The sequence below is a fragment of the Mchenga conophoros genome, linkage group LG18 (genome assembly GCF_057382185.1).
Source record: "Mchenga conophoros isolate Kocher_MC1m ecotype Shallow Benthic linkage group LG18, M_conophoros_male_GT1.1, whole genome shotgun sequence".
Classification (NCBI taxonomy): domain Eukaryota; kingdom Metazoa; phylum Chordata; class Actinopteri; order Cichliformes; family Cichlidae; genus Mchenga; species Mchenga conophoros.
In genome coordinates this window covers 9,660,214-9,687,705 of record NC_140543.1, presented here as the reverse complement: position 1 = coordinate 9,687,705, position 27,492 = coordinate 9,660,214, and the positions used below count along the sequence as shown (strand labels likewise).

Here is a 27,492-nt window from a genome sequence, read left to right as displayed (position 1 = left end):
TTAAAAAATCTTTTAATCATGGTTCTCTCTTAATAACTGCTTACCTCCTGGTTGCCTCCGCAGAATAAATTTACGGACCTCATCGTAAATGAAGATGAGAAGACTGTATGGTATGCCACAGAACCACCAAAGGATCCTGAGGGGGAAAAAGGAAGATGTAGTGACTCACAGGCGGAGTGCAAATTGTTAAATTCATTGCAGCTATTTTTGAATATTAAGGATAACAACATGGTATTTAAGAAGATCACAGACTACATTTAAAGTCCAGAGTGACAGGCTAATGGCAGCCTATTAGGTCTTTAAGAGGTTATTTTTCAGTTCAGTGGAGATATGCATATGCAGAGCATACTTCAGGGGGTACATGCGCAAGGCAACGTCCATTCCAGGGCAGTAGGAGAGGAAGGCAGCCAGAGCTGTTTCAACAAACAGGCCAAAGATCAAAATCCTGTTCCTGTTAGGCAGAAAAAAGGTGCACATCAGAGAAAAGAAAAGGTTTATACAGGTTTTTAAAGTACAGAACATTAAAATAGCAGTGACGATATGGTCCCAGTATTAGAAGCCTCAAAAAAAAGAGTCAAAATCATTTTTCATTTTGAAGAATAAGAGTACCTTTCTGACTACCCGCATTTATGCATCGATTCTACATGCTTCAGTTCCTCCTTCCATCAGCACTCTTTTCCTTTCTTCCACCTCCCTTACTTCACACCCCACTCACTTACGTCATCCCCTGCTGAAAGAGGGAGTTCCTCCTTGTCTTACAGATGATGAGATCAGCCCACTGGACGACCACAATGCTGGTGAAGAAGGCTGTGTGGCAGGTAAATTCCACAATCTTTCTCTGTTCATAGGTCTGCCAGGATGAAACACATTGTATTACTCATGCGCGAGAGTGGAAACATTCATTTATTCATTCAGGTCATGTTGGCGAGTGTCAGTCTCCATTCCTTACCCACTGTTGCCCAAAGCTGTCCTCCAGGTCATTGACTTCACGGTCATCCCAGTCAATGCGGATGCCTACTAGGTTTCTTGGGAGGAAGCCGTTTTCAGCCAATATTACAAAGTAGGTGAAAAAACCAGCCAAAGCTTGGATCATACCTGGATTACAAATATGAAAGCCCATTCATAAGACAGCAATGCAAAAACTCATTTAGATGATCTAAAAAATAATGTAACATTTTATAGCTGTTACATTTCAAAGGTTCATAAGGTCCAACAATGGTTTTGTAACTTTGTAACTTTTCTAATAAGTGGTATTATACTGTAGAGAAAAATAATATTTTAAGTTATTTCAGAGAGGAAAGCGATATTGATTTATCACTGTCCCATTTAAAACACAGTAAATATTCTGTTAGTGTTAATTAGTTAATGCAAAAATCATTTTCCAAATAGATTTGTGGTGAGAAGTTTATACATGGCTTGGATTTTGTGGTAGCTTGTTTTTAATGATTTATTTAAATCTAGGGGCAGCACAGTGGCAGCATGGTGGTTAGCACTGTTGCACAGCAAGAAGGTCCTGAGTTCAATTCCACCAGCAGTCTGGTTTGCATGTTCTCCCCGGCTTCCTCCCACAGTCCAAAGACATGCAGTTAGTGGGGATAAGTTAACTGGAAACTCTAAATTGCCCATAGGTGTGAATGTGAATGGTGGTCTGTGTTGCTTGTGTTAGCCCTGTGACAGACTGGCAAACTGTCCAGTGTGTACCCTGCCTCTTGCCCTAAGACAGCTGGGATAGGCTCCAGCCCCCTGATAAAGGATAATTGGCAGAGAATGGATGGATATATTTATATATATAAACACACATACAGGATCAGGGTGGACATACCCCCACTAATACCTGATTAAATGTCTCTTGGGAAGTTGCACCACAACTAGATGCATTTTGGCATGATTCTGGCTGAATATTAAACCAATCTAAGGGAGAGAAGATTCATTTAAATTGGTTGGTGAACCTGTTTACTTGTGTGGATTAGAGAAAAATCCGAAATAACTTCAAACATGTGCACTAATTTCTGCTTTTTAAAGTCATTAAAGATGTAAAATAATTCCACCCTGGAAAAAGAACAACTAAAAAAATAATTAGAAGCCCACATTTAACCTCATAGGACCTGGTGTCTACATATGTGGACATCACATTTTGAGCTGTCTAGACCACAATACTAAATTTTGCTCTACTAGGGCCTGATATCCTCTTCTCAGAAACTACATCAGGTAAAAAGACAATTCTTTGTTTTTACATTCATCAGGTCCCACTCAGTCCAAATAGCAAATAGAAATTAAAAATGCATGCCATGAAAGAGTTCAGGTCTTAGGGGGTTAAAGCAACGTCCATGCCAGTGATGAGTGTATTTGAACTTGTGACCACAGCAGTATGTGTTGGTTTCATCAGGCTGCTTATTTTGTGTGTTTACTTTATCTTCTGTACCTGTCTTGCAGCAGTTACAGTTAATCTATAACTTTTTTTAATTAATTAAATGTTAATATACTTCCTATTATTTCTTATTATTAATACTGAAACACCTACTCATTTCCAGCAAATGTTGTAGGAAAGTGCAATCCTGTAAAGCAAACTGATGTGGCATTTCAAGATGACAAATGCAAAGTCTACCTACACCATCAGCAAATACATTTTGAACATGCATGGCAACTGTGTAACTTGTGTGCCATAACAATTTTCCACATGTATTTTTGAATTAACAGGCAGGCCAAGGGATTAAACTTAAACCTGGACAATATATACTGACTTATATCCCTACAAAGTGCATATTTTGAGTCTATAGTAGCTCAATCCATTAGTGTTTGTCAGGGAAAATAGATTAATGTATTTTCATCCCTCTTTCCTCTGTGACATTATTTTTTTAAAGGTAAATAGCTCCAGACAGCTGAGTACTGCCATAATAGGTGTTAGTGACTTTTAATTTGATGTTGCCAAATTCGTTTTGTCAGAGTAGGCGTAACATTTTCAGCAGGATGGACATCTTACTGCAGAGCATAAAAACTCCACTTACACCAAACCTTCAAAATTGTCACAGGCTGGGTCTCTGACCCAGCGCTCTGAGTTCATGTTTGTATTTGTCTCATTTTGTTATGTGATTTAGTTTGTGTTATTTCCTATCTGCCTTTAGTTTAGGCAGTTATTGTTCCTGGGTTTTCTATGTTTTGGGGTTTTGTATTTATTCATCACATATTAGGTCTGTTAAGTTGTGTTGTCATGTTTTAGTTTTAGTATTTCCTGTTTTATTCTGACAATGTCATGTGTTCTTTGTTTATTGTATTTAGCTTTCCTCTCCTGGTCCTGTCATTAGGTTTATGTCTGTCAGCTGTTTCCCCCATGTGTCTCCACCTCCCCTGATCACCTCATGTATGTATTTAAGCCCTTTGTTTTCTGCATGCCATTGTCAGGTCGTCTGCTCATCCATGTCTCATCCCCAGGTACCCATGTCAGTTCACTATGGTTAAGCTTTTTCATGTTTTGTTATTAGTTCACCCAGTTTAGGTTATTGTTTAGTTTTCACCGATGCCCGATTATTTTTACCCTCATTGCTAGCCTCAATAAACGGCTTGTTTTGTTTATCCACACTACGTTTTGGTCTGCGTTTGAGTCCTCCTCTGCAACACATACGGTCTGCCCCAGCCAGACCGTGACAAAAATGACTGATTATGGATTAAGACAATGGTTATTAATTACCGTGTTCATGAATCTGTTACATTAAAACTCTTTGCCAGGTCAGTGTTTATGTTTAAGGTTTTTATGACATCATGTCAGTGACAAGAAGCTGGTTTCACCCGTTTTAACTTTTTTCCTCACTGGCGGTGGTTTGTGCTGCTGTTGCATTCACTAAGTGTCACTCAGGATCACATCATCAGTAGGTTTTTCAGGACTTGTGGCTGTGATGTCACAGCAGTGGTTTGTAAATGTGATTTGTTGAGCCCTGCAAACATTTTGCCCCAGCAGTGTTTATCTTGCACACATTATGGGAGTTCATGAGTTACCGGCTGTTTAGAGCATGTTCAATTTTAAGATTGCATGTCATCCAGTGAGGCCCTGTCATAGTTTGACCTATTTAACAGCCTATAAAATGAGGCCAGTCTTTGATTTTTCGCTATTCCCAAACCATATAAAACCAAAGATGAAAAAGCATGCATTGAAGTGAGGCTCCAACAACTGGAACATGACCAAGATTAAGCAGAAAAAAAGTTGCACTCTCTGCTCTCAATTTGCTCGAAATGTCACAACAATTAGAGTGAAATTGTGGGACTATCTGCTCACCTCTGGATCTATTTTCCTTTACTGTATGTGCCTACACATTTACAAAGCCAGTTAGAAATGCCAAAAATTCTGATAAATGTCAGTATTTAATGTTTATATGCCTTTGATGTTTATTATCGCTGAAACTTCACAAGAAGAGGCCTGTCACAGTGATTCAGGTTTACGAGCTGCAGTGCTGAAAGATGACAAGAGGCCAAACCTATTTGTCCGTATGCCATGCTGATGAGGCGTTCGTTGACCAGCTTGTCTGTTTTGGGGTTTCTTGGTTGTCTTTTCATAATGTCGCTCTCTGCTGTCTCATAGGCCAGGGAGATAGCTGGAACCTGGAGGGTAACGGAGGAACAGAACAGAACGACCTCGGCTTAAGCTCCCTGTACGATGAATGTGCAGGAATTTGTCTTTGTGGCATCTGTACAAAGGCATGATGACAATGCCAGACACAGGGAAGACTAGACTGTTAATATAATCACTCAATCACTGAGTAGAGGGAGAAAAGGGAGAGAAATGACAGGGAGGGAGGGAAAAAAAGAAGTAACGACAGTGACAGAGAGGGAGGAGGGGAGAAGAGACAAGAGGAGAGAGACGGATAGTGAATTTCAAGACATTCATAAAACAGGAGGCTAGAAAGGTCCCTGTAATAAAGATCGTATATTGGCTGGTTTTACCAGGTAAGCAACAGAGCAATATGTGTGACTTAGGGCAGGAATCTTTGGGTCTTAGGAGAGCTTTGAGGTGTGGACTTGGCATTGTGTGAAACTGAGCGCATGCTCTGTGGTGTACAAATCCACTTTGTTTTGGTGTTACACTCCCTTGACCCACTGCAGCAGTGACGAAAGAAGAGGATAGAGCTGGAGAGAGGGATGTGTAGACAGAGGTTGTGTTGTTTTTTGGGGGGTTTTTTTTTGCACCTTTGAAAGTACATGTGTAAAAACTAAGTCTCAGTGTTGAAGCATTCTTAAGTGTGCTACATCTTGCTTTGATAAGCATCCATTTCTGGATGGTAGTTCTTGCTAAAAATAATCCTAGCAGACTCCAAGTGCTGATTGTCACTCCTAAATCTCAGCAGAGCCCTCCAGCCTGTAGCTTGGAGTGGAACGTCGCTGTTAACAAGCTGTTAACAGCTTTACCACCATTGGAAATCTGCACTTTTGTACTGTACAATAAACACTTCTCGAGTACTTTTTTTTGGCTAGTCCTACTCTTCAAAGCTCACATCCAGCTGTTCATTCCACCAGCAGTTACTGGATACATGAAGACATGTTACTTTGAAAGGGAAGGGGTTTTTTTATATGCAAAACAGGTGAACAAATTTGTGTGTTTTAAAAAAAAAAAAAAAAAAAAAAAACTTCAGTCATGTCATCTTTAAAGAGAAATTCAACCAATAAAGAATGCAGTATGTCTGTGATCTGAGACAGCTGAGTAAATATTTGTCAACAGGAACAAATCTGTTCTGCTGCTAGGAAACCAAAGAAGTTCAATTTTGATGTCACCCAAGTAAAATAAGTCTGAACTGCTTTATTAACAATGTTAGCAAGCTGTTCTTCTTTATTTTTAACCTGTGGGGGAAAAATGTTTCTTGGCAGTGGGAGACTGTTTCTAATGTATGTACCTGATTACGTGAAAAACATTGTATAACAGCCAGTTTCGGGGGCACTCTAATGGCTCCTGGGTGAGAGCAGGAAAAATTAAAGTTAAAATAATGGACACAACTGAACAAGTCTTTCTGAATATATTCATTGTGTGATTCTTTTTTGTTGTAATGATGGATTACGCCCCTCAGGCAAGCAGTGTGCCAGCAACCCTCTATTTTTTTTCTTTTTGGTGCTAGAAATACAAAGGAGAGACTGGCATCTGGAAATACTAGAGCTGTGAAATGTAAATCTGTATGCAAGTGTCACTCGGTCTTTGTTCTACATGAACAAATGGACGTCGACGGTGAGGCAAAAGCGAATTTCTTCCCCCCAAATGAAAGAGCAAATGAAACCAAACATTTTTCTTTTTACCTTCAGGCATTCATATTTGACACCAGTATTAGTGCCATTTTCGTTAATGTCACCTTTAGCTTGCCGGTAGCTATGCAGCATGCTAATAATTAGCACCTTCTCTTGAAGACAAATCATTAAAATTAGCCCGCATTTAGAAGGTGAAAGCTCACAACTCAATAAATAAAGATTTATCTAAAATATTATGCAGCGTTATGAGTTCTAAAGGTTCTATGCAGAAATGGTAAAAGTTGAATAAACAGCAGTATTTCAAACACAAACATAGGTATATAACATGTAGGACTTGACAATTTAAGTTTGTTTCGCAATTGTTGTACAAATATTTAAAAAAAAAAAAAAAAAAACAAGTCTTGCAATAAAGCTGCCATTCTACTTGGGGATCAAGAACAAGTATTGGGGTAAAAGCCCTGAAACGGAAACTGAAATTGTTTTGGAGCTCTCATGAGTCACATATTGGTCTGAGCACTGAATCCTACTACAATACTACTAGAGAATTTGATTGCATTGATTGATTGATCATCAACAATGTAAAAAAGACAAACAAATGACGATTATGTTACAGCTATGGCAGGTGAATTGTGGGATTGCTTCATTTATGTCGCTGAATGCAGGGACACTAATGATATATAGCCAAAGCTTTCTGGTGAAATACACAGTTTAACCATTTTTCATTGTGAGCACATTTTGTATTGGTGTAAACAGCATGTGTACATGTGGGATGAATAATGTGTGTGATAAATTGCTTTGTTTAGGTGTAATATGTCATGATATGCTAATTAGCTTTGCGCTTATGCTAGTTAGCATAGACAGTGTCGAAGATGGACACAGCTTCCAGGGCTGAAAATTGAAGCCAAAGCAGAAGTGTTTTTTTCCTGTTGTTGTTTGTGCGACTGGTTGCAAAAAGACTTTCTCTTATAGAAGTCTTTGGGAAAGTAGCCATGACCTCAGAAAATCAGCCATGATGAGTTTATGGGCTAAGTCACTAGTTTCAGGTCAAATCAAATAATACATTATATTCATTTTAACCGTGGTTATCAATACTGTTGGAACAGGATTATATAAGACATATTCACTGGCTAGTGACTTGTGATTGACAATGTGTTAGCAAATGAGCATGTGACTGAGCTTGTCAGTCATAAACCACTGCATGTATAGATCCACAACTCATTTGCAAAGCAGCAATAATACTGTTACATCTGTTGAAACCACAGCCATATAGTTATTTCTGTTATAGTTCTTGTGAGTCTGCCTAAAGTCCTCATAAAGGGAGCATGTGCAGCTGGTGCATTGTAAGATGAAATGGCAACAGCAAAAATGTTCAACTCAAGGCTGATGATTCAATCAATAACTGATCATGCCTGAAAAAGGGCAAAAGAATCAGTGAAACTGTTGCCTATAAGAAATAAATTTTATGACTGGCTTTAGGCACTAGATTTTCATCTATGACTCACACTTCACACTCACATTATCTTTGGGCTGATGCAATAAGATTATGAATTTGTCATGAAGTCACTCACTTGCAGCTGCTTAGCATAGTTAACTGGAGAGGAAGGAGAAATATTTGATTGAGTCCAAATGAGTGATGTTAATCCTAAAGCAGTTAAGTTGAGAAAAGACAAATATAGTGATGAGATAAAACCATGAAGCCAGAAAGAGTTACTTTTATAAAGTATTAGTGCTGTCAAGAGTCCAGACACACTTCAGATAAACACTGCACACTATTTAAGAAGTATTACACAATCAAAATTGAAAATTACATCTCTGAAGTCTTTAAAATAACATTTTTAAGACTGTGCAGTGATGCTTGGAAAATTTTGTTTGGCTTCTGGCTAAAAAAAAGTTGGTCAAGGAAATTATTTGAGGTATTATTGCAAAGAGATATTTCAGTTTGTTTCCTCAGTGCTCACCATATCTGTGCCCAGGTCAATGCAGAGGATGGTGACCGTTCCCAGAGGAAGAGGAACACTCGCAATGATGAAGAGGAGGAAAGGCGAGATCTCTGGAATGTTGCTGGTTAATGTGTACGCAATGGACTTCTTCAAGTTGTCAAAGATGAGACGACCTGCAGCGATTAAAAAAGCAAGAAAGAAAAAAGTGTCGATGGTTGATTTAAGGTGGGTCAAGGCCGAGTGAATTTTCTTACTTAAATGAAGGTCACTCCGACCCCTTCATCAGCATATCCACAATACAAATGGATTTTTTAAAATCTAAGACCATATTAAACACCCATAGCTAAATTAAATATCAGTCTCTCAAAGCAAATCTAAGGTTAAATCTCAAGTCAAATGTTTGAGAGCAAAGGCATGTCAAATTACGAGTATTCCTGAGAAAATTGTAGGTCAAAATCCGTCCTTCGGGTCGCCGAATGTTCTTTATTAATACATCACATTTTAACATTTCCATTTCCATTAAACTCATTTTTTTTCTAATCTTAACTCAAACTTCTCAGAGTCCTTTCACCGCGGCACCCACATAGTGCTGAGTAAAGTCTTTTTAAATTATTCTAGTTAATTTTATCTGTTTAAAAATTGTATTGTGTTCAAGTCAACGTTAAAAAAAAAATGCTAAATTACTTGAGAGTTAATTTTTTGACTGAGGTCTGACTCTAGTCACAGCATAAACTCTGTGAAATCAACCAGACTTCTTCACATATAAACTGCTATTCATTCAAAATAGAAAATCTCTGGTCTCTAGTGTTAAATGACAAAAGAGCTTTCTGTGAGCTTTCTTTTTTTTTTCCTTCAAATTCTTGATCCCTATATTTCACTGACTCACTTTTTTCCTCCAATGTTTTCTTTCCCCTCTTTGTTTCCTCCTCTATAATTTTCTCCTTTTATGCCTCCATTCTGACACCCTGCCTTTCCCCCACACTCACCCTCCTCCACTCCGGTGACGATGGAGGCGAAGTTGTCGTCCAGCAGGATCATATCAGCCGCCTGCTTGGACACATCAGAACCGGCGATCCCCATGGCAACGCCGATGTCGGCTTTCTTCAGTGCCGGAGAGTCGTTTACGCCATCGCCTGTCACAGCCACGATCGCCCCCTGTACCCACAAGGACCGGCGAACAAAAAGTGTCAAGAGGAAAAAGATAAGTACCGTGATTTAAAGCCTTTCTCCCCCCTCCGCCCCTTCTGTCTTAATGTCTTTTCAAAGCAGCTCTGGGGAGATTAAATGAAAAATGTAATTGAGTTGCAGTCATTCAGTCACGAGGAGTGAGAGTGAGTGAGCCAGGGTGAATTGTAGCATGACCTCAATATATGGGGATGTGAATAAGTGCACGCACACATAATTTTAAAGTTTTGTACATAAAAGCTCAGCATTTAATTTAAGGCACATATATAGGGTTTAATATGAGTTTAACATAAAGTTAATCACATGCTCAAACACACAAACAGGCCTCCATTGTAGGAGCACACACTTAAATGAGCATGAGGACAAAAGCCAGCATTCATTCATTCAACCACCTGCACTAAAAACAGCTCAAGTACACAAACACACATACAGACAATTGCATTCAGTATTAAATGGCAGGAAGACACACACACACACACACACACACGCACACACCTGTACAGAACCATACCTCCACACTTAAACATAAACAGGCACATTCAAGCATTCATTCAGTCTTTATCACAAACACCCAAATGCCTGCATTCATCTATATAAAACGTCACACACTGCAATTCAGCTTTAAGCTCTCAAAAAGACTCAATCACACATTTGCACACACACTCTGTCTCTCACTCACACAGACACACATGTGTGACCCTTGACCTGTCTCTGGCAGCCTTCAACAATGATGAGCTTTTGCTGTGGAGAGGTTCGGGCGAACACTATCTCAGTGTGGTTCCTCAGCAGGTCGTCCAGGTACTCAGAGCTCATCTCCTTTAGGTCAGAGCCATGCACCACACACGCCTTGGCATCCCTGGGAAACACACAAGCAGGTACAATTATACAGAGGGTGGTAATGACATTTCCCTCAAGTCTGTCATTGTCAGGCAACCACACAAATGCAGCAGCGGGAAACATACATTTCCATGCTCTGTGTCTTAAAGGAACAGTTTGACATTTGGGAGATATGTCTGAAAGTAAGACAATTAGCCAAGCAGCCAATCCAAAGCTTGCTCATTAATGCATTTTATTTCCTTTGTCTAATCTACACAAAAATAAAAGTCTAATGATGAATATGTGCTGTTTTGTATTATACGGAAAATAAATTATTGGGAAAGTAATTCAACCTCCTGGAGTCTCCAAGTACATGCTTACTTATTACTGTCATCAGGATTTTCTGCACTATATTATTATTTCAAAACCCATCTACTACACTGCTGATTATCATATGGTGGGAAATGGCTGCAGTTCAAGGTTTCCATTTCTGTCCAGAGCACATTGTTTATGAATGCAGATGAATGAAATAATAATAATAGTAATAATAACAACAACAACAATAATAATAACAATAATAATAACAACAACAACAACAATAATAATAATAATGTTGCAAAAAGTTATATTGCTGTGAGAAGGTAGCCCTTGCTTATCTGTTGAAATCCTCCTATTCACGCTGTTATTTATTTTAAAAAAAATTTGCTGAGAACTATTTTTTATAGGTTAGGTTTCCCTTAATTTATCCCTTTTATTTTCAGCCATAGTTTGGAACTATTTGCATGTATGTGTGTATGCTGGAAAACCGTGTGGTTGATTATGTGTCTGTATGTTTTAACATGTACACTTATCTTCAGTGTGTGGCTTTTATTCAAACTGTGAAGCACTTTGTAACTGTGTTTTGAAAATTGCTATACAAATAAAGTTATTATTATTATTATTATTATTATTAGTGCTCTCCATGTTACACAGACTATTTGATTGCTTGTAACCAAAGTCTACTCAAACAACTGGACTGAAGACCTTGGAATAGAAACAAAACTGTGAAGACTATAAAGGGATCCAGAGTGTTTCTGTTATCAAGAATCTTGTCCCTCGTTATTTCTGTTTACTTTGTACATCCTTCAGACAATTCAGTTAGATTCATCCCAATTCAGCTTATATAGTGTCAAATCACAACAGCAATCGTCGAAGGGTACTTCATATTGTAAAGTAAAGACCTGACAATAATGGACGGAAAACTCCAACAGTCAGAGGAACCATTGTGAGTAAGCACTTGAGAACAGCGGGAAGGAAAATCTCCCTTTTAACAGGAAGAAACCTCTGGCAGAATCAGAACCATCGGCTGTGACTGGTTGGGGGTGAGGACAAATGTCACACTGTGGAAGAGAGCCAGAGATGAATAATAACTAAGGAGTAGAGTGGTGTACAAACACATAAAGGATGAAAAAAGGTGAGCGAAGAAGAAATGCTCAGCACATGATGGGAAGCCCCGAGCAGCTTGCATCTAATCCAGCCCTAAATATAAGCTTTATCTAAATCTTTAAGCATAATCTTACAAGTAGAGAGGCTGTCTGACTCTGCTCCATTAAAGAGGTTTTCTTTTAACCTTAGTGACCTTCAGAGGTCCTAGTAGGCAGATTTTATTACCTTGAGACATGTAACAAAGTTGTTTCTTCTGATTCTGATCTTTATAATACGCTTTTGAATGGAAAGATATGCGACTGGTATCCTTTTTTTTTATTTTTATTTAAATTTAAATCAACTGCTTCCACTTTATATGCACAACACATCCAGAAGACACAACATAGTTCACAAACTGAAACACTCTCACAGTCGCACAGACACTATTAGAAGCTAAAGCACGCAGTCAGACTCTCCCTTTATACACGTGCACACACACCTGGGGTTAACTTGGCTCAGAGGGATGTTTAGTCTCTCAGCGATGTCCTCAACCGTTTCGTTTCCCTCAGAGATGATTCCTACACCCTTAGCAATGGCCTTGGCTGTGATTGGGTGGTCCCCGGTAACCATGATCACCTGACCGTGGACAGAAGGATCCCTTAAGTCACATGAAGCCTGACTGTATCTCATCTGTATGCCATGTATCAGAGCATTCCTAAGCTACAGTTTAGTATAGGCTCTACAGGCACATAACTCATCCAGATGTGCTGTGTAGTTAAACTGGGAGGAAGTGGGGTTATCAGGGGTTAAAGGTTCAAATCGTACAGTAAATTTATTAAATCTTAAATGTGATGCTTTCTTATAGGCAAAATAGTATGATTTTACAAATAATCCATCAAATCTTTGTCTTTGGGTAAAAGAAACTACAGAAGTTGGTGATGTGTACTGAAATTCATCCACTTTCGCCAATCCCCAGCTGCACCTGCAGAAGGTAACAATTCTTATGCTGGTTTTAGGCACCGTATTTTCGTCTATTGTTTAGTTCGAGTATCATCCAATCCTTTGTAATCTTCCAATAACAAGTAACTGACAGATGCAGACTTTGCTAAGAAGCCCACTTTTCATTTCATTACAGAAGTGACAAAAGAACATACTGCATAATGGAGATTATTTTCTGTTCTTTCAAAGTCACCCAGTGGAAAATAATCAGTTCCCTGATGAGAAGCTGTTGAAAAGGAAAGTTATAAAACTAATAAAAAAGCGAAGTATATATAAGTATACATTTAACTTGGATATATATAGCCTGCTATAAAGGAAATGTGGGAAATATTAGGATCTATAACCATATGTACTGTTCATATAGTACATTTAGCTTATTTTTTAACATCTGCTTCATTACTTTACCGTCACCACCAAAGCTTTCAGCAGCACATATACAGGCTGCATAAAGGTACATTAAACATCACACATATTGTGATTACACAGCATAATGAAAATTTAACATCCAGCTAAAAGTATTTAAAGAAACGGGTCTTGTTTTGTAGTTTTACCTCTGTAAGCCACCAAAGTGGATTTCAAATCAAATAATCAAGATGCGTTTAAAGTGCAGACTTTCAACTTTAACTCAAGGGGTTTGACCAAAAGTGTTACATTAACTGTTCAGGAAATACAGTCATTTTTATACAAAGTACCCCAATTTCAGAGGTACTTCACAATCCCATCTTGATTGTTTGATTTAAAATCCATTGTGGTGTGGTAAAGAGGCAAAACTACAAACTACAAAATCACCCAACTGTACAGCTACAAAAATTATATTTCCCTGGATCATTTTAAAGCTACTATATTTTCGAGTATTTATTTGTAGAAATTGTTTAGAAATGGGATCATTTCCTGTAGGTTTAAACTATTTTGATAAAGAGCAAAAGTGAAAATCTTACACTGCAATCCATAATGTAAACTATAACTAGATTTATATGTTTTAGAGGCACTAAAACAGAGATATAGCTTAATACATGTCCTAATGCATCAGTCAAAACAAAGTTTATATATTCAACTAAAACTGTCATGAAACGTGGAGTTTTAAAGAAAGGCCACCTCCACGGAACAAGACTCGGCTGTCCATCTGCATCTTAAGGTCAAAGGTCACTCTTTCGAGGATGCCAATGTTCACATTTTGGACAGAGAAGCCAGATGGTTTGAAAGAGGAGTGAAAGAAGCCATCTATGTCCACTGTGAACGACCATCTTAGAACAGAGGCGGTGGCTTACGACACCAACTGTCTGCCATCTATAATCGAGTACTGAGATCCCTTCCAAGGCATCTTAACGCCCACTCACATCCTGGGCCACCTGACCTCAGGAAATCGCATGATAGGGTGGGGCCATGTTTCGCAATGAGCTCACCTGAAACCTTGGTTGATTGTGACCCACACCCGTTTTCACACCTTGGCTTGTGTGATTAGGTAGAGGATCACCAGGGTGTCCATTGTCCCTCTTTGGGGGAAACTCCCACAGATCTTAAATCTGGGACTCCCCACCAATTGACCCTTAGAACTGAAGAAGCTTCTCGAATGAGAGGTGAAACGTCTTCAAGCAACTTAAAGAAGCCCAGACGCTTTTCTTTCCAAGCTCCTTAGACTACGATGATTTGGATGACTGAGAACCTTCACAAACATTTGAGTTTTAAACTTTTTATCAGATATGTTTTTAACACAAACTTTCCAGCTGTTTTCTACAAAAATAAATACAGCAGCATTTTCAGTCACTTCTGCCTCTAGTTCACTTTTAAGCCAATTACAGGTTGTCTTTCAAAAAGAAGCGTGATAACTACTGTACCTGAAATTAAACATGCAAAATCCTTTCCCCATATTTGTAGTTGTTCCCCTGAGTTAGAATGCCTCATTCTCCTCATTATCCATTTTTATCTCTGCTGGAAGTTGTTTAACCTTCCTGCGGCCTGGCTTATTACTTTTCTGACGAAAAAAAAAAAGAAATCTGCTCTGTGTATTTGGAGTCGATTAACATATAATGACAATTTGCAGTAAATCACTGAATCTGCATTTAGCTAAATGGATTCTTTTTACAAATTGCTATCAGAATATATTCAGCTCATTCTTTATCGCCTTCCGTGCTTTTTATTTTAACGCCAACAATTCAATTTGCCAATTATTTTGAATTCTTCATCCCAAAGCCATAATTTATTCGTAAAACTGTCTGTCACTTCTTACCCGAAGATAGCCACACCTGCAGCAGTAGCTCTGATAAACTACCGAGCAAACTCTAAAACTGTTCGGGTACTTCAGCCAGCCTTCAAAGTGTTTATGCAAAACATGCCATAAGCATTTTCATCTATACTCATAGTCAAAGGAAGATGGGTTTTTCCATCTGCAGTGAAATATATTTAGCAGCCTGCTGTTCTGTGACCTCTACACAAGCTATGTTGAAAGCATAAAGTGGGGAGATCAGCAGTATGACTATAGCAGAGAACAGGCATCACTTGCAACACATATGACAATGAATAAGTCATGTACAGTACACATGAAAGCAGGACCTGGGATAAAGGTGGACTGCAAAGTCGCTTGCAGATGCAGAACATTTCCGACAGCTTACAGCAGCTTAAAATAGCATTCCCGTGTGGGTTTTGCCAGAAGGCTAGCTGAGCCTTCTGGCAAAAAGTCTGATGTCAATGCCAGCCCACACTGACATCAGCTGATCTGTTGGGATTGCAGCTGAGCTTGACTTTGTGCCGTGCCTGAACTAATTTGTCCATTGGTCATGATCTGTCATGGTCCTGAGAAGTGATCAGTTGTCATTTGGACTTCACTATGTGATTTGAAAAGATATTTGACATGCAAATCCCCTCTTTAAAAAGCTTGATGAATGAAGCCAGAGGGAAAGGAGTATCAGGAAGCACTATAAATTAATCTGCAGAAAGTGTTACCTTGATGCCAGCAGAGCGGCATTTACCCACTGCGTCAGGCACAGCGGCACGCGGAGGATCAATCATGGAGATGAGACCCAGGAAGCAGAGCTGCATAGTGGGGAAGTTCGTGTCGTCGCAGTCGAAGGTGAATCCTCGAGGGAACTGAGATGAGGATAGATTCAAGTGGCAGAAGCCTGGAAGAGGAGAGAGATCAGTGAGGTGATTGTTCATAACAGACTGAAATGAAATCTCAAAGTACACTACAGCTACTGAAAAAACAAGAGAGAAACATATTTTTAACCTTTAAAAAGACGCTTGTTTTTTACGACCCCCAGGAAACATATAACAATAAGCAATACTGATTTTTGATGGTGGACTTTACTGTTACTGTTGCTATTTACAGTTAAGCTCGTTAAGGAAATGTGAGTAAGATTTATATATGAAATACACCCTCAGAAAATACATCTGGTTGCAGTGATCCTGTACATTTCCATATGCTTATTCAGATTCAGAAGTCACAGATTTGCAACACAAATTGAATCGGGCATTTTTATTAATTCATGATACACATCGCTTCCGTCATATCTCTCTCTCTCCAATCGCCCAAAGTGAGATACTTTGGATGAAACACCACACTCAGTCTAAAACGGGAGAAGCACCCGACCCATCATCATCATCACCTAAGGCATAACTGAGACACACTAATTTACACAATTTCAGGAGTTTCACTCTAAAATGGCACCATTCCATATTCCACTGTTGTGACGCCTACTCTAACAAAATGATGATAGCACATAATTATTACCTATGGCACTTTTTAAAAGATGCCAGGTAAGTTTTCTCCTTGGTTGTCAAAATGATGACATTTACAGAGTCAGAATGCCGAACACTTTAGAAACACCGAAAGCTGAACTTCCAGTACTGATTTTTTTTAACCCAAAATGTGCTGCATTTTACTGCTCAATTTTCACCTGATACTCCTTAAAACGCTGCAAACAAATGTTTCTAATATTTTGTGTAACATTGGTTAAAAGTGTTTGCTCTGTGTCAGCTCCAATCCAAGGCAAGAGCCAAAAACTTGCAGTGCAAGCATTCTTTACCTTTATGGGGACATTAGGGCAAACTACCCTGTGTACCAAGGCGATTATAAAAAGTAAGTGCTGTGTCCAGCTGCTTCTCCTCTCCACCTATTCCCAAGCAGACTGCTTTTATTTGGTGCCACTAGATAAACGTACCAAGCACCCTTTCTCCCAGTCCACCCAGCTCCAGGTAGGCACTTTGGAAAGCCTCTCTCCACATTTCATCCATAGGCTCCTCCTGGCCTTGTACCATAATGGTGCTGCATCTGTAAAACAATGAATAATAAATTTAGAACTACGGTGCTTACAATAATCAGCGTGCTTGTATTACATAAGCAGGATGAGCTCCAGCTATATGGACAATGTGATATGTGGTGTCAAAAAAGATTTGCGCCTTTAAAGGGATAAGTTGTTTTTTTATCAGCCAACAACAGCTTTACTGTGGCTTTATTCTAAATTCAATATTCATGTCAGCACTGAGTTGGGTTTGTTTTTGCACCACTGTTACATACAAAGTATATGCACACTGGAGGAGCGCTTAATCTTATTATTAGGCAGAGATGTGGACAGCAGGAAGTTATTCACAATCCAAACTTTGACATGTAGTGCCCTCTTTTTTTCTGTGGCTGTACAGCATAAACTGGAGACCCCTGTAGTTCACAACTCTGCTTTGAGGGTTTTGTTTTGTTTTGTTTTGTTTGCTTCTTTTAAAAGTAGATACTTTCTCAGCATAAAAGGGAACTGACAGCTCACATGAAAAAAACCCTTAAAACCATGGTAAAACAATACTCTCATACAACAACTCTTATTAACCGTAAAGTGGAGAAAATAACACAAAGAAGTAAACTGACAGTGGCATCCAGGCTTTATTGTGCCTATATGAAAAGAAGGAAATGCAACAAGATTTTGACTTGTCAGAGGCAAACGTTAAAAAATAAAAATAAAAAAATCAATTCCCTTCAACTTGCTACAAGGCATCCACCACACAGTGAAGCAATGCAGAAAGAAAATGAAGCTGCTCAAACAGGATTACAAGAAAACAAAGGACCACAACAAGAGGTGATGTTGCATTACCAACCGCTGGCCAGCTATTACATCACGTTAGAGTTCCCATTAGCAGTGCGAATGCAAGCAGAAAGAAGGCTTTGAAAGTATGCAGCTCCCCGGGGACTTTCGTAGTTAGTACTTACCCCCGGGTAGAACTTTTGCTGCAAAAGTAGCTGTTAAAGTGCAATAACTTTTTCCACCCCAAGTCATACTGTTTTTTAAAACAACTATCATCTTTTTTTTTTTAAGGGAAAAAATAAGTTTAATTTTAGTAAAATAAATGTCAACATGATAGAATAAGAAAAAATGTTCTTTCAGGTAAGTTTAACTTCACATTTTTCCCCTGGTCATCTACCGCCCACCTCTAGTGACTCTGCGCCCTGCCGCCTCTAACAGTGGAGCATCCATCAGACTGTTAAACAGTGCCAAAATGAATCCCAATCATGCGGGTGCATAAATGTTAAGTTTTCTTAACCTGTGCCCACTTGTAAATATTATGCATGAATAAAGACAAATTAAAGGATATTGCTGCCATATTTTAAACAAAGCCTATGAAAAAAAGATAAAAACAACCAGTTTTATTATGTTGCTGGATTTTAATCTTTTCCCTGACAGTAACAAAGCAATATATAGAAAATTAACAGCCTGGATAGAGTCTTTTTTTACCGCAACCACAAAGCAACAGGAAACATTAAATGAAAAACGAGTCAAATTTTGTGCTATTTTCCTACTGAGACATATAATCGATCCATTATTGATTAACCAACCTGTCCAGGATTCTTTCGGGAGCTCCCTTCATGACCAGAATATGACCAGCGGGATTGTCCTCCGCTTCATGGATAGAGAGCTAGAAGAAAACGCACAGGAGGAAATGTGAGGACACTGTGGGATTTGCTTTAAAAACAATACACACATGCGGTTCATTGTGGATTGTCTATTGTTAGTCTGATTTTTTATTTATTATTTTTTTTATTTTGTTTTCACTGCTGTCATATTTTCCAACTGGTTAAAAAAAATCATCTCAAGGTTGAATTGACTGAGTGTACCTTGAAAGTCATATGTATGCCTTATGTTGAAGGGACATTCATTTACCCAATTGCATATATTCCTCTGGTGTAGCACCTTGCATTATCCCTTCCCCCATACCTACAGTAGTTTGTGTGCACACACTCCCTCACTCACTCACACACACACACACACACACACACACACATTCCCCAAGGTAATTTGTATCTGAGTCACAACATATCTAATCTCAGAAAACCAGAGCAAAATTGCTTTATTTCCCCTCCCCTAACACAGACGTGCCTATTCTAAGTCAGGGAACAGGTGCACAAGATGCATGCGGGAAGTACTTTGTTTGCTTCAACACTGCTGCTGTGCAATTCATATGCTGGTTCGAATCTCCACACAAGCTGGGAAAGACTGGGTGTGGAAAAGCGAAGCGAACACACATCTCTGTGCGTTAATTGTTACACTTCCCCTGAGCAAGGTGTTAATGCTCTGCGTGATGGCTTCATATAGTTCAGTATTAACTTTTGGCTCTGTTGGTGTTGACTGTTAGAGGACGGAGTGAAGCATGTGGATTAACGTAAGACCTTTCACAACTGCCTCTCTACTACAGATACTGGATGGGAAATGTTTGTTCAATTTTATTAAAAAAATAGCTTCTCCTCAATTTTTTTTAATCCACTTTGGTGAAAAAATAATATTACAGAGCATGCTTGTCTTTGCTCAGACTCATAAGAAGCTACCTCTGCAAATGTTTGATATTGTCTAGCATGATGGAAAATTTTAATTAGTGATGTACATCCAGGTCTTCTCACCTGTTCTTCTCCCGGCATGTTAGGCCTTTTTATTCAGGCACTGTTTATAAGCAGGTTACCAACCCATTTACAATTCAATAGCATATTCAACATACAATAGATTTACAAATGGGATTTCTGCGCATTGAAAGGCAACAGCAGAGCACTTTCTTAGTATCCCAGCCAAGCCAGTTCATAATCCTGATGTATCTTTCTAACATAAATAAAACACATTGCTTTAATGCTGCAACCGTTTTTCTTGTTACCAACAATGCTGCATTTGTGGCTTGTTGGGCAGCTTCCAAGTATGAATGCGTGCAGCAGTGCGAATTTTAAGCAGGGTGTCTCTGGTAAAAGAGCAGACATGTTCAGGCTGCCTTCCCTCAGTAGGAAAAGGTTAAAAAATGAATATGCATGATTTAGTTCTGGCATATAAGGAAAAAATTCTGTTTTTTTCCTCTCATGGACGTCTTGGAAATCTGTGTGAAAAACTCACCACAGCTCTGACAGAACTGTGAAAGATCATTTAAAGTAAATAGAGGAATAACCTCTTAATTGAAATGAATGAATAAATAAAATGAATACATTAAAAATAAAACCACTGGAACTGCAACCCAAAAGATCTGGACCCATACTGACATTTTAAAGACTTTGTCCTTGTCTTTCACTAAGTTTCATGACATTATTTGTTTTTGTGTAGTCTTGCTCACACTGATTCTAGAATCTAGAAATCTAGATTGTTAAAACATTGTAAAAATTTATTTTAATACAAAAATTGACAGAAAAGCAGTCAGTTTTAAGTGATAACATATGTTAGTGCAGCTTTCATAAACATAAAATTGGTCAAGATTAGAAATAAATACCTCCTCTGGCTAGTGAGCAACAATATCTATTTACATAACAGTTACTCTATTAGATTTTTAGGTTGCTTAATATATGTATATATACAAAAACCCAGAATGCACAGTAATAAATTTCAGCCTTGTGTTAATTTTCTCATCAGTTCAAGCCCAAAGCCATGACGTGACACTAGTCTCATGCAATACCTGATATTTGTTGGTGGAGTTGAATGGGATCTCTGCCACTTTGGGGTTTGCAGCTCTCATGTCACGAACACTCCCACAGCACACTTCGATGGATTTCAACAGAGCTGACTCTGATGCGTCCCCCGCTGTCTCCCTCTGGGGACACACACACAGGAGCACATTAGCACAGTCACTAACATATGCATATTAGGAAATGAGTGTTGTCTGTCTCATTGCCTGTGTTTATCGTACTGCAGTGGAGGGAAGCTTTGGGATTATGTGTTATTTAATTGATTAAAACACTAGCTGAGATACCCGAGAGGACTTCCTTTACATCCATTATGTTTCTTATTAATTATGCAGGTAGTGGAGTATGATCTGAATTACCAATGCTGGCCACAATATTGTTGTCTAAGTTAATAACTTCATGTTAAAGAAGTCAATGTTTTCCCCTTTTTAAAAAATCTACAAGATGAGGAAGAGTTTTATTAAAACAGCCCAGTTTCTTCAGGAAAAATATAGCTAATTAGTTGGGTACATATGCTGTTTGTAAACTCTCAAGGGCAGCTTCTAAAGGTCTTGATGATTTTCTAAATAAATACTGTTGGAGGAAGACATTTGAGTATTGCCTGTTGGCAATAATCAGCAGCAAATTGGTTGCTAAGATTGTAGTAAATGAGTAAATTATTAGGTTATATTTTTCCAATAGTGGTGTGAAAAAATAATATACTCAAGGAAATTCAGGAAGAAAAGGTTAATTTTGATGCTTGATCTATTTATCTGGCAACAAAGACTTTACACTTCAGTCTGTAGCGGGGCCAGTTTCTCAGATATGCTCCAGCTGTAGCTGGGGGTCTTCAGCTCTGTTTCCACAGACCACCCACATGTGTGTCGCCGGTGGTGAAGAACTGTCCTTGATGGAGTTATTTTCTCGAGTGCCTGAGTAAACCATATTTAATTAAAGCGCTCCTTAAATCATTTGTCCTAGCTGTTATGATGACCTATAAAAATCTGAAGCCACTGTTTATAGCCGTTTCCTTAAGACGATAGAAATTCATCTGTTTAATGTTGCTTTTATATCTAAAACGTGATCTTTTTCTAACCCCGACCAATTAATTCTACTAATTCTAAATACTGAGTCCAACAAAACACAAGCTCCAGTATAACAAATTATCTCAGATCATATTCATTGAGGTCATTGAGGTTGATGGCATTTTTTTCCTGTGTAGCTACATGTGACCTTAATTCAAAAGAAAAAGCTTCATAAGTCTTAATATTTGTAAACTGCTTCCACATGAGGACAGATACAGAGTATCTTCAAGTATAAGCTACACTATATGTGTTTGTACTATCGCAGATGAAAGACATCCAACGAGAAAGAACCGCGGCAATATCTTTGGTCATGGCTGGAAAACAGATTTTAATATTACACACAAAGAGGCCTTCAAAGTTGGCTGTTATAACAGTCTGTGACTAAAAGCAGCCTGGGAAAGAAATTTAGAAAGACCATCTTACAACGTGTCTGCTGATAAGATCTACATCTGCTAACCAATGAATGGGAAAGGAGCTGGGAGATAACGCGCTGATCAAAAATATATGGGTGTCAAAGTGGAAAAAAGCAAACCTAATGTTTGGGATTCTAATAAAAAATGTAATTTATTGAGCTGTGGCAGCACAAGATTGATGTGTCCTCTAGCTGTTTTCAAGGAGGTTGTAGTATGGAGCGAAATATCGTGGGAATTGATGCCTTGTGGGGAGTGAATCAGTGGGTACAATCTGCATACATCAAACTTGATGTTGTACCTAAGCTTATTAGATCCATGTCTCAGAGTGTGTCCTGCAATAAACTTTACACAGATGGTAAGAAAGCCTATTTCACGAGTCTCAAAGTAGTATTATTCTCTTTTTCCTAGAAGCAGCTTGTTTGATATTTCTTTGTTTTTCGAGGTTTATCAGCTTTAACTTGTCTGATAAAGTTGCTTGCTGTGATACTTGGATAATTTTAGAGAAAATTCTTTTTTGATAACCTGTGAAATCCACCTTCATAAAAATTCCATGATAATAACGGCATTTCAAACCACTCTTAGAGCCAATTTATTAAAATCTATGCTAAACTGATTGACCTGACACCCGATACACCAGTGGGAGCTAAACCAAGACAAGAAATTTCTCTTTGTTTCTGTTTATTCATTCATGAACGGCCGCCAAACAAGGACACGCACTCCACAAGATTTGTCCTTGTTTGTGCCTTTTCATGAATAAATAAATAGATCATGGAAATTCCATTTTTCTCCTTTCCCGAGTAAGATGGGTACTTGTTCGCGTAATGTTAATGGAGCCTCGACTGCTGTGTTCGAGGGCTGCTGGGATATACGCGTGTCACTTAATCCAAGGAGCAAATCTGCCCACCTTGAGGGGTACAGAGGCTGCACTGGCACCGTCTGCTCCCATCTGAGTCAAGAAGCTGTAATCCCTGTCACTGAGAGCCATGCTGAGAATTTCTTTAGGTCAATGTAGCACAGTTTGGAGGGGCAGCAGTCGGTAGAAGACGGAGATATTATTGACTTACCTTTCCAGCAGTGTGTGTGTGTTTGTGTATCTGTGCTGGGGGAGTCATTTCCAGGGGTGCATTGGATTATCCTCTGTGTATGTGTATTTATGTGTGAGAGAGATGCCAAGCCAAGTGTCAAGTGGTACTGACAAATTATTTTTATGGGTTGTTTTCATTCCCCTGTGGCTGCCATGCAGCTGAGGATGGGCTGACCACAGGAGAGAATACAAACTATCTTTGCTCAAGTATGGCATAACAAGAAGGTTTGGTAACCAGTCCGTTAAACTGAGATAACAACTTCAAAATCTGATCAGAAGGGCAGGGAACATAATTGGCATGCTGGCCCCATCTTTTCCCTCTCGTCTCATCCAAGAGATGTTTGAAGAGACAGTGAGAAGGGAGAGCCTCGAAATTACCAGAGACCCGAACCACATCCTGTACAAAGAGCCGGAGCCGATACCCTCAGGCAGAAGGTATGAAAACTCAACATGTAAAAAAAAAAATTCCACTCTCAGGGATCTGTGTAATACTCTTTCTGATAAGAGACACAATAACGGCTACTCTAATGTAAAGCACGGTGCATACGTTTCTTTTGAAGTGTTTACACTTTTCTTGAGCATAGTGCCATTATGCTTTTCAGCGTTACGCATTTCAAAGGAGAACATTGTGCTTTTAACCTCTAATACACTCAGTATGGGAGCTGATGGCGTGATTCATTTAAAGATAAAGTGTATGATCATTTAGAAAATATACATCTTTTATATGCTCATATTTGAATAATGCAAACAGCAGTTGCGGCATTTCGTGCTGTTGTATACCTACGCTGCATTACATTTCAGAGGCAAATGTTTTCCTTCTAGCTTCGCTACATTTATATTATTTATGTACGCCAGTAAATTTTCAGATTGAGATTTCAAATTGAATCTCTGTTAACAATGTTAACCTTATAGATTAAATTGCCGGCAGTATGTGCAAACGTTTAAATTAGCCCCCGTTTGAACAACGTGCAAACTGCAAACGCCAGATATATGATGTAATAAGTATTATAATAACATGATCAGGTCTATTCTTCTGCGTGGACTTTAAATACATTTTAAATTATTTACTTTTACATTTTTTTTTATTAGGGTCTTTTACACTTATACTACTTTTACATGGCTTTATTGCCACTTTTAGTTAAGCACATATTCAAGCATATAAATCTTTGATCGGAAGTATCACCACTTTGTCTGCATGGAACATTAAAAGAGGCTAAGATGTGTAACAAGTGCTTTGATTTATGTTACAAAAGTTGCTGCTGTTTGACTCTGCTTTTTGCATTTTTCTGTACTTTAACTTTAAAGCTATTTTAGCAACAAATGTGTGTATGTGAAGTTTATCTATCTACGCCTGTGGGCACAACAAAAGCACTTATAGGTTTAACAGTTTTCAGTCTTGTCATGAATTAAATCTTTTTTTAGCTTTAGTGAGTGAACACTGATTTCACCACTTCTTATTTTGGAGTGACAACTCAGCTAACACTTCCCACATGTTGTTAAGTTCACCCTACTGGCAAACCATGTTGTCAAAAATCATGTCATGAATAATGTGCATGCATTATTTGATCCAAATATAAAAGACCCACTCAGAATGCCCTTGGATTAAACTAAAAGTGGTATACTCCACCTTTTTAGGGAGTAGAGATAATTCACGAAGCTGAAATATAAATGCAAAGTTTTCAGTAACTTGATGTTATAGCGTGATCGCTGCTGTGTTGCATGGTATACATGCGGCAGGTACATATCTATTTTTCATGCTGCATTGCATAGAACCACTTATAAATCCCAAACGACACCTATCTTTCAGTACGGCAGGTTATTTTTTTCTCCAAGGATGGTGAAGCGCATCCTTCCTTACCCTGTTTTTGATTGGTGAATACTCATTGCCTTCATTGGTTGGTTTGGCTGGGTTTGGACATGACAAGTGATGACTGGCTGGAGTAAGCCAATCAGAGACAGGAGGAGAGTGGGTTATGCCCACACAGTGTATATAAAAGATAGATGTAGCCTCTGGGGCTAAAGCCTTGAACCTCGGTTCTTTCTGCCAGCCAGCAGTGCGTGACTATTTTGGTTGCAAAAAGAAACCTGGTAATAACAGAAGCGTTTGAGAACATGCTCATTTTCTCTTGATTTATGACCTCTGTAACATTTCCTTGACATGTTTAAGTCTCAGTCTCTAGTCTTACTGAATACAACGTGATTTTTTTTTAATATGTAAGCTTCTATTTAAAATAAGATATATATTTTAAAAAGTGCATGCTTTGGACTTGTGATTGACAAGTCACTAACTTATGAATGTGTGGTGTCACATCCACCCCTCAGCTGGTGACATACGGTTTCAAAAAAAAAGGAAGATGGTGATGGAAACAATGTTCAACTTAAGGTTTTAAAACAAGAGTCAAACTTATGTGTTAGGTAATGTAAGAGTGGCTTCATCCATCATTTATAGAGGCTATGTTCATGTATTTTCCGTATTGAAGTTAAATAAATGAACATATAGTGTCTTCAGTGCTACATTATATGTGTCCAGTGTTCACATTCTGGTAGAGCACTGAGTCAGGAATCGATCAGTGTCCCTGGTTTTGGTTCTTGGGTTTTGAGTTTTGTTTGCTTGTTTGTTTGTTTGTTTGTTTAGTTGGTCGGTTGGCTGCTGTGCTAAACAAGAAGTATATCTTCTTGATTATTTTGAGGTGAAGTTTTATATTCTTGCATTGCCTTTTTTGTTATCATTCAAGTATTAATTCTTGTTGTATTTAAGCTTTAGTCATTGCTCAGCGTGTGTATGGCCTCCAGTTTCTTCTTTAGTATTTAGGAAGGATTTTGGATTCCTGTCTTAACTCAATAATTATTCAAATAGTGACTTTTATTTCTTGTAATATTTTGGATCTCGGAGTCACATTTTGCTTCAGATGAGTGTCAGCTTTCTGACTTCACAGAGTACAGTCACTTTCAGTTTTCCTTGCCCTCTGTTTTGTCTGGCATTGCCGCTCTGTGTAAATTAATTCAAGCATGTTTAAAATGTACTTTCCTATTTCACGTCTCTGGTTCATTTCCTGTTTTACTTTGCTAGTGTTTTTTGTGTCTTGTTTTCAGTTTTACTTCCTCCCTGTCTGATTGTCTGGATTGTCTGTGCCCATTTCTTGTTATTCTCCTATGTCTAATTCCTAATCAGTTGCCTGTATAAATTGTCCTGTCCCTGTATTTGTCTTGGTCATGTCATCCGCTTATGTCTGTTTAGTCCTGTATTGTTCTGCTTTGCTTTCAGAGTTCCTCCGTAGAGTTCTGGTCTCCCTCGTGCCTTGTGGATTAATGTTTGGATTTTATTGTATTGGACTTATCTGCTAATAAAGCTCGCTTTTAGTTGGATTCTTCACGCCTCTTCTGTGCTGCACTTTGGCTCCTTTACACCTCTGCCCTCCACACACAGCACTGTTTGTTCAAAAAGCGTATTCATATAGCTGCCTCTCCCTCTTTTATCTGAACCAAATTCACTGTGAATACTGCTCCTCTTCTTTGGAGATGAGCAGAGGATATTGGGGGGAAAAATAAATATTATACATACTTCTTCAGGCACCAATACACCAATAAGTGTGAGTGAGTGGCAGTATAAATATATATATACTTTCTTTTACCATTACGATGGGAAGGTGCGCCTGTCCGGGTTTGAAAACAGCTCTGTTGCAGAGGCCAGCCACGCGAGACAAAGCAGTCCAAGTAGGAGAGCTCTTGTCAAAACCCAAACCTGAGAGAATAGGAGAAGGAACTGTGTTAGGCTTTTTTTTAAGTAGGACTCATGCAGTATTTATGCTATGGACTTAACTCTCAGTTCACAGAGTACAACTGAATATTGTAGCTAAATAATAGAATCAGGGTCAGTTAAGTTGAACAATCACTGTTTCCTTGACAAAAGTGATTTTTCAAATCCCCAGTCTCTAAAATGCCATTCATTTTTAACTAGAGGGACTCAAAATAAAAAGGTGTTTGGAAATGACTTGTATCAAAATTTCAACCCTCCCACCCAATTGCACTGAAAATGACCTTCACTCTACTGCAGGCGCCTGCATTCATTTTTCATATTTTCCTGGACTGTGTACAACGTTATTGTGGAAACACACTGACACACTATGGCTGGGATTGTTGAGCTTGACACGGTGCAGTACAAAAGGCTAAAAAGGCTGCAGCAGCTGTAAAAATCGTCTGCATACTTTATGGAGAAAAAAAAATTGAACACACTGTGTTTTTCGTAGCTCTTGCCTCGTTTCTCTTGTACAGCCTTTGTCAGCACCACTGGCTATTCCTTGTATGAGTTCACAATTGTCTGACTCAGGACTAATTAGTATTCATGGAACACCTGTTTTTTCTCCTGCCAGACCTTTTGGTTATTGCTAAAAGCTTCTTTAAATTTTGGCTCGATTTTCCACAGGAGTCAAGAATCCGATTGGTTCCGCAGAAGCAGTCTTGC

General features: G+C 38.6%; 1 protein-coding gene across 3 annotated transcripts in view; it reads right to left on the bottom strand.

Moving 5' to 3' along the window:
• The window catches only part of atp1a2a (ATPase Na+/K+ transporting subunit alpha 2a), a 54,101-nt gene that overhangs the window by 9,220 nt on the left and 17,389 nt on the right, over positions 1–27,492 (bottom strand). For all 3 annotated transcript variants that reach the window (XM_085256083.1, XM_085256081.1, XM_085256082.1), the window contains exons 10-23: positions 26,663–26,772; positions 20,463–20,597; positions 18,379–18,458; positions 16,721–16,830; positions 15,504–15,679; positions 12,064–12,200; positions 10,050–10,200; positions 9,146–9,314; positions 8,178–8,332; positions 4,467–4,590; positions 950–1,095; positions 720–850; positions 350–451; positions 45–136 (exon numbers count right to left, since the gene is read on the bottom strand). In XM_085256083.1, coding sequence (XP_085112209.1) covers positions 45–136; positions 350–451; positions 720–850; positions 950–1,095; positions 4,467–4,590; positions 8,178–8,332; positions 9,146–9,314; positions 10,050–10,200; positions 12,064–12,200; positions 15,504–15,679; positions 16,721–16,830; positions 18,379–18,458; positions 20,463–20,597; positions 26,663–26,772 — 1,818 coding nt within the window. The remainder of the gene's footprint in view (positions 1–44; positions 137–349; positions 452–719; positions 851–949; positions 1,096–4,466; positions 4,591–8,177; positions 8,333–9,145; positions 9,315–10,049; positions 10,201–12,063; positions 12,201–15,503; positions 15,680–16,720; positions 16,831–18,378; positions 18,459–20,462; positions 20,598–26,662; positions 26,773–27,492) is intronic.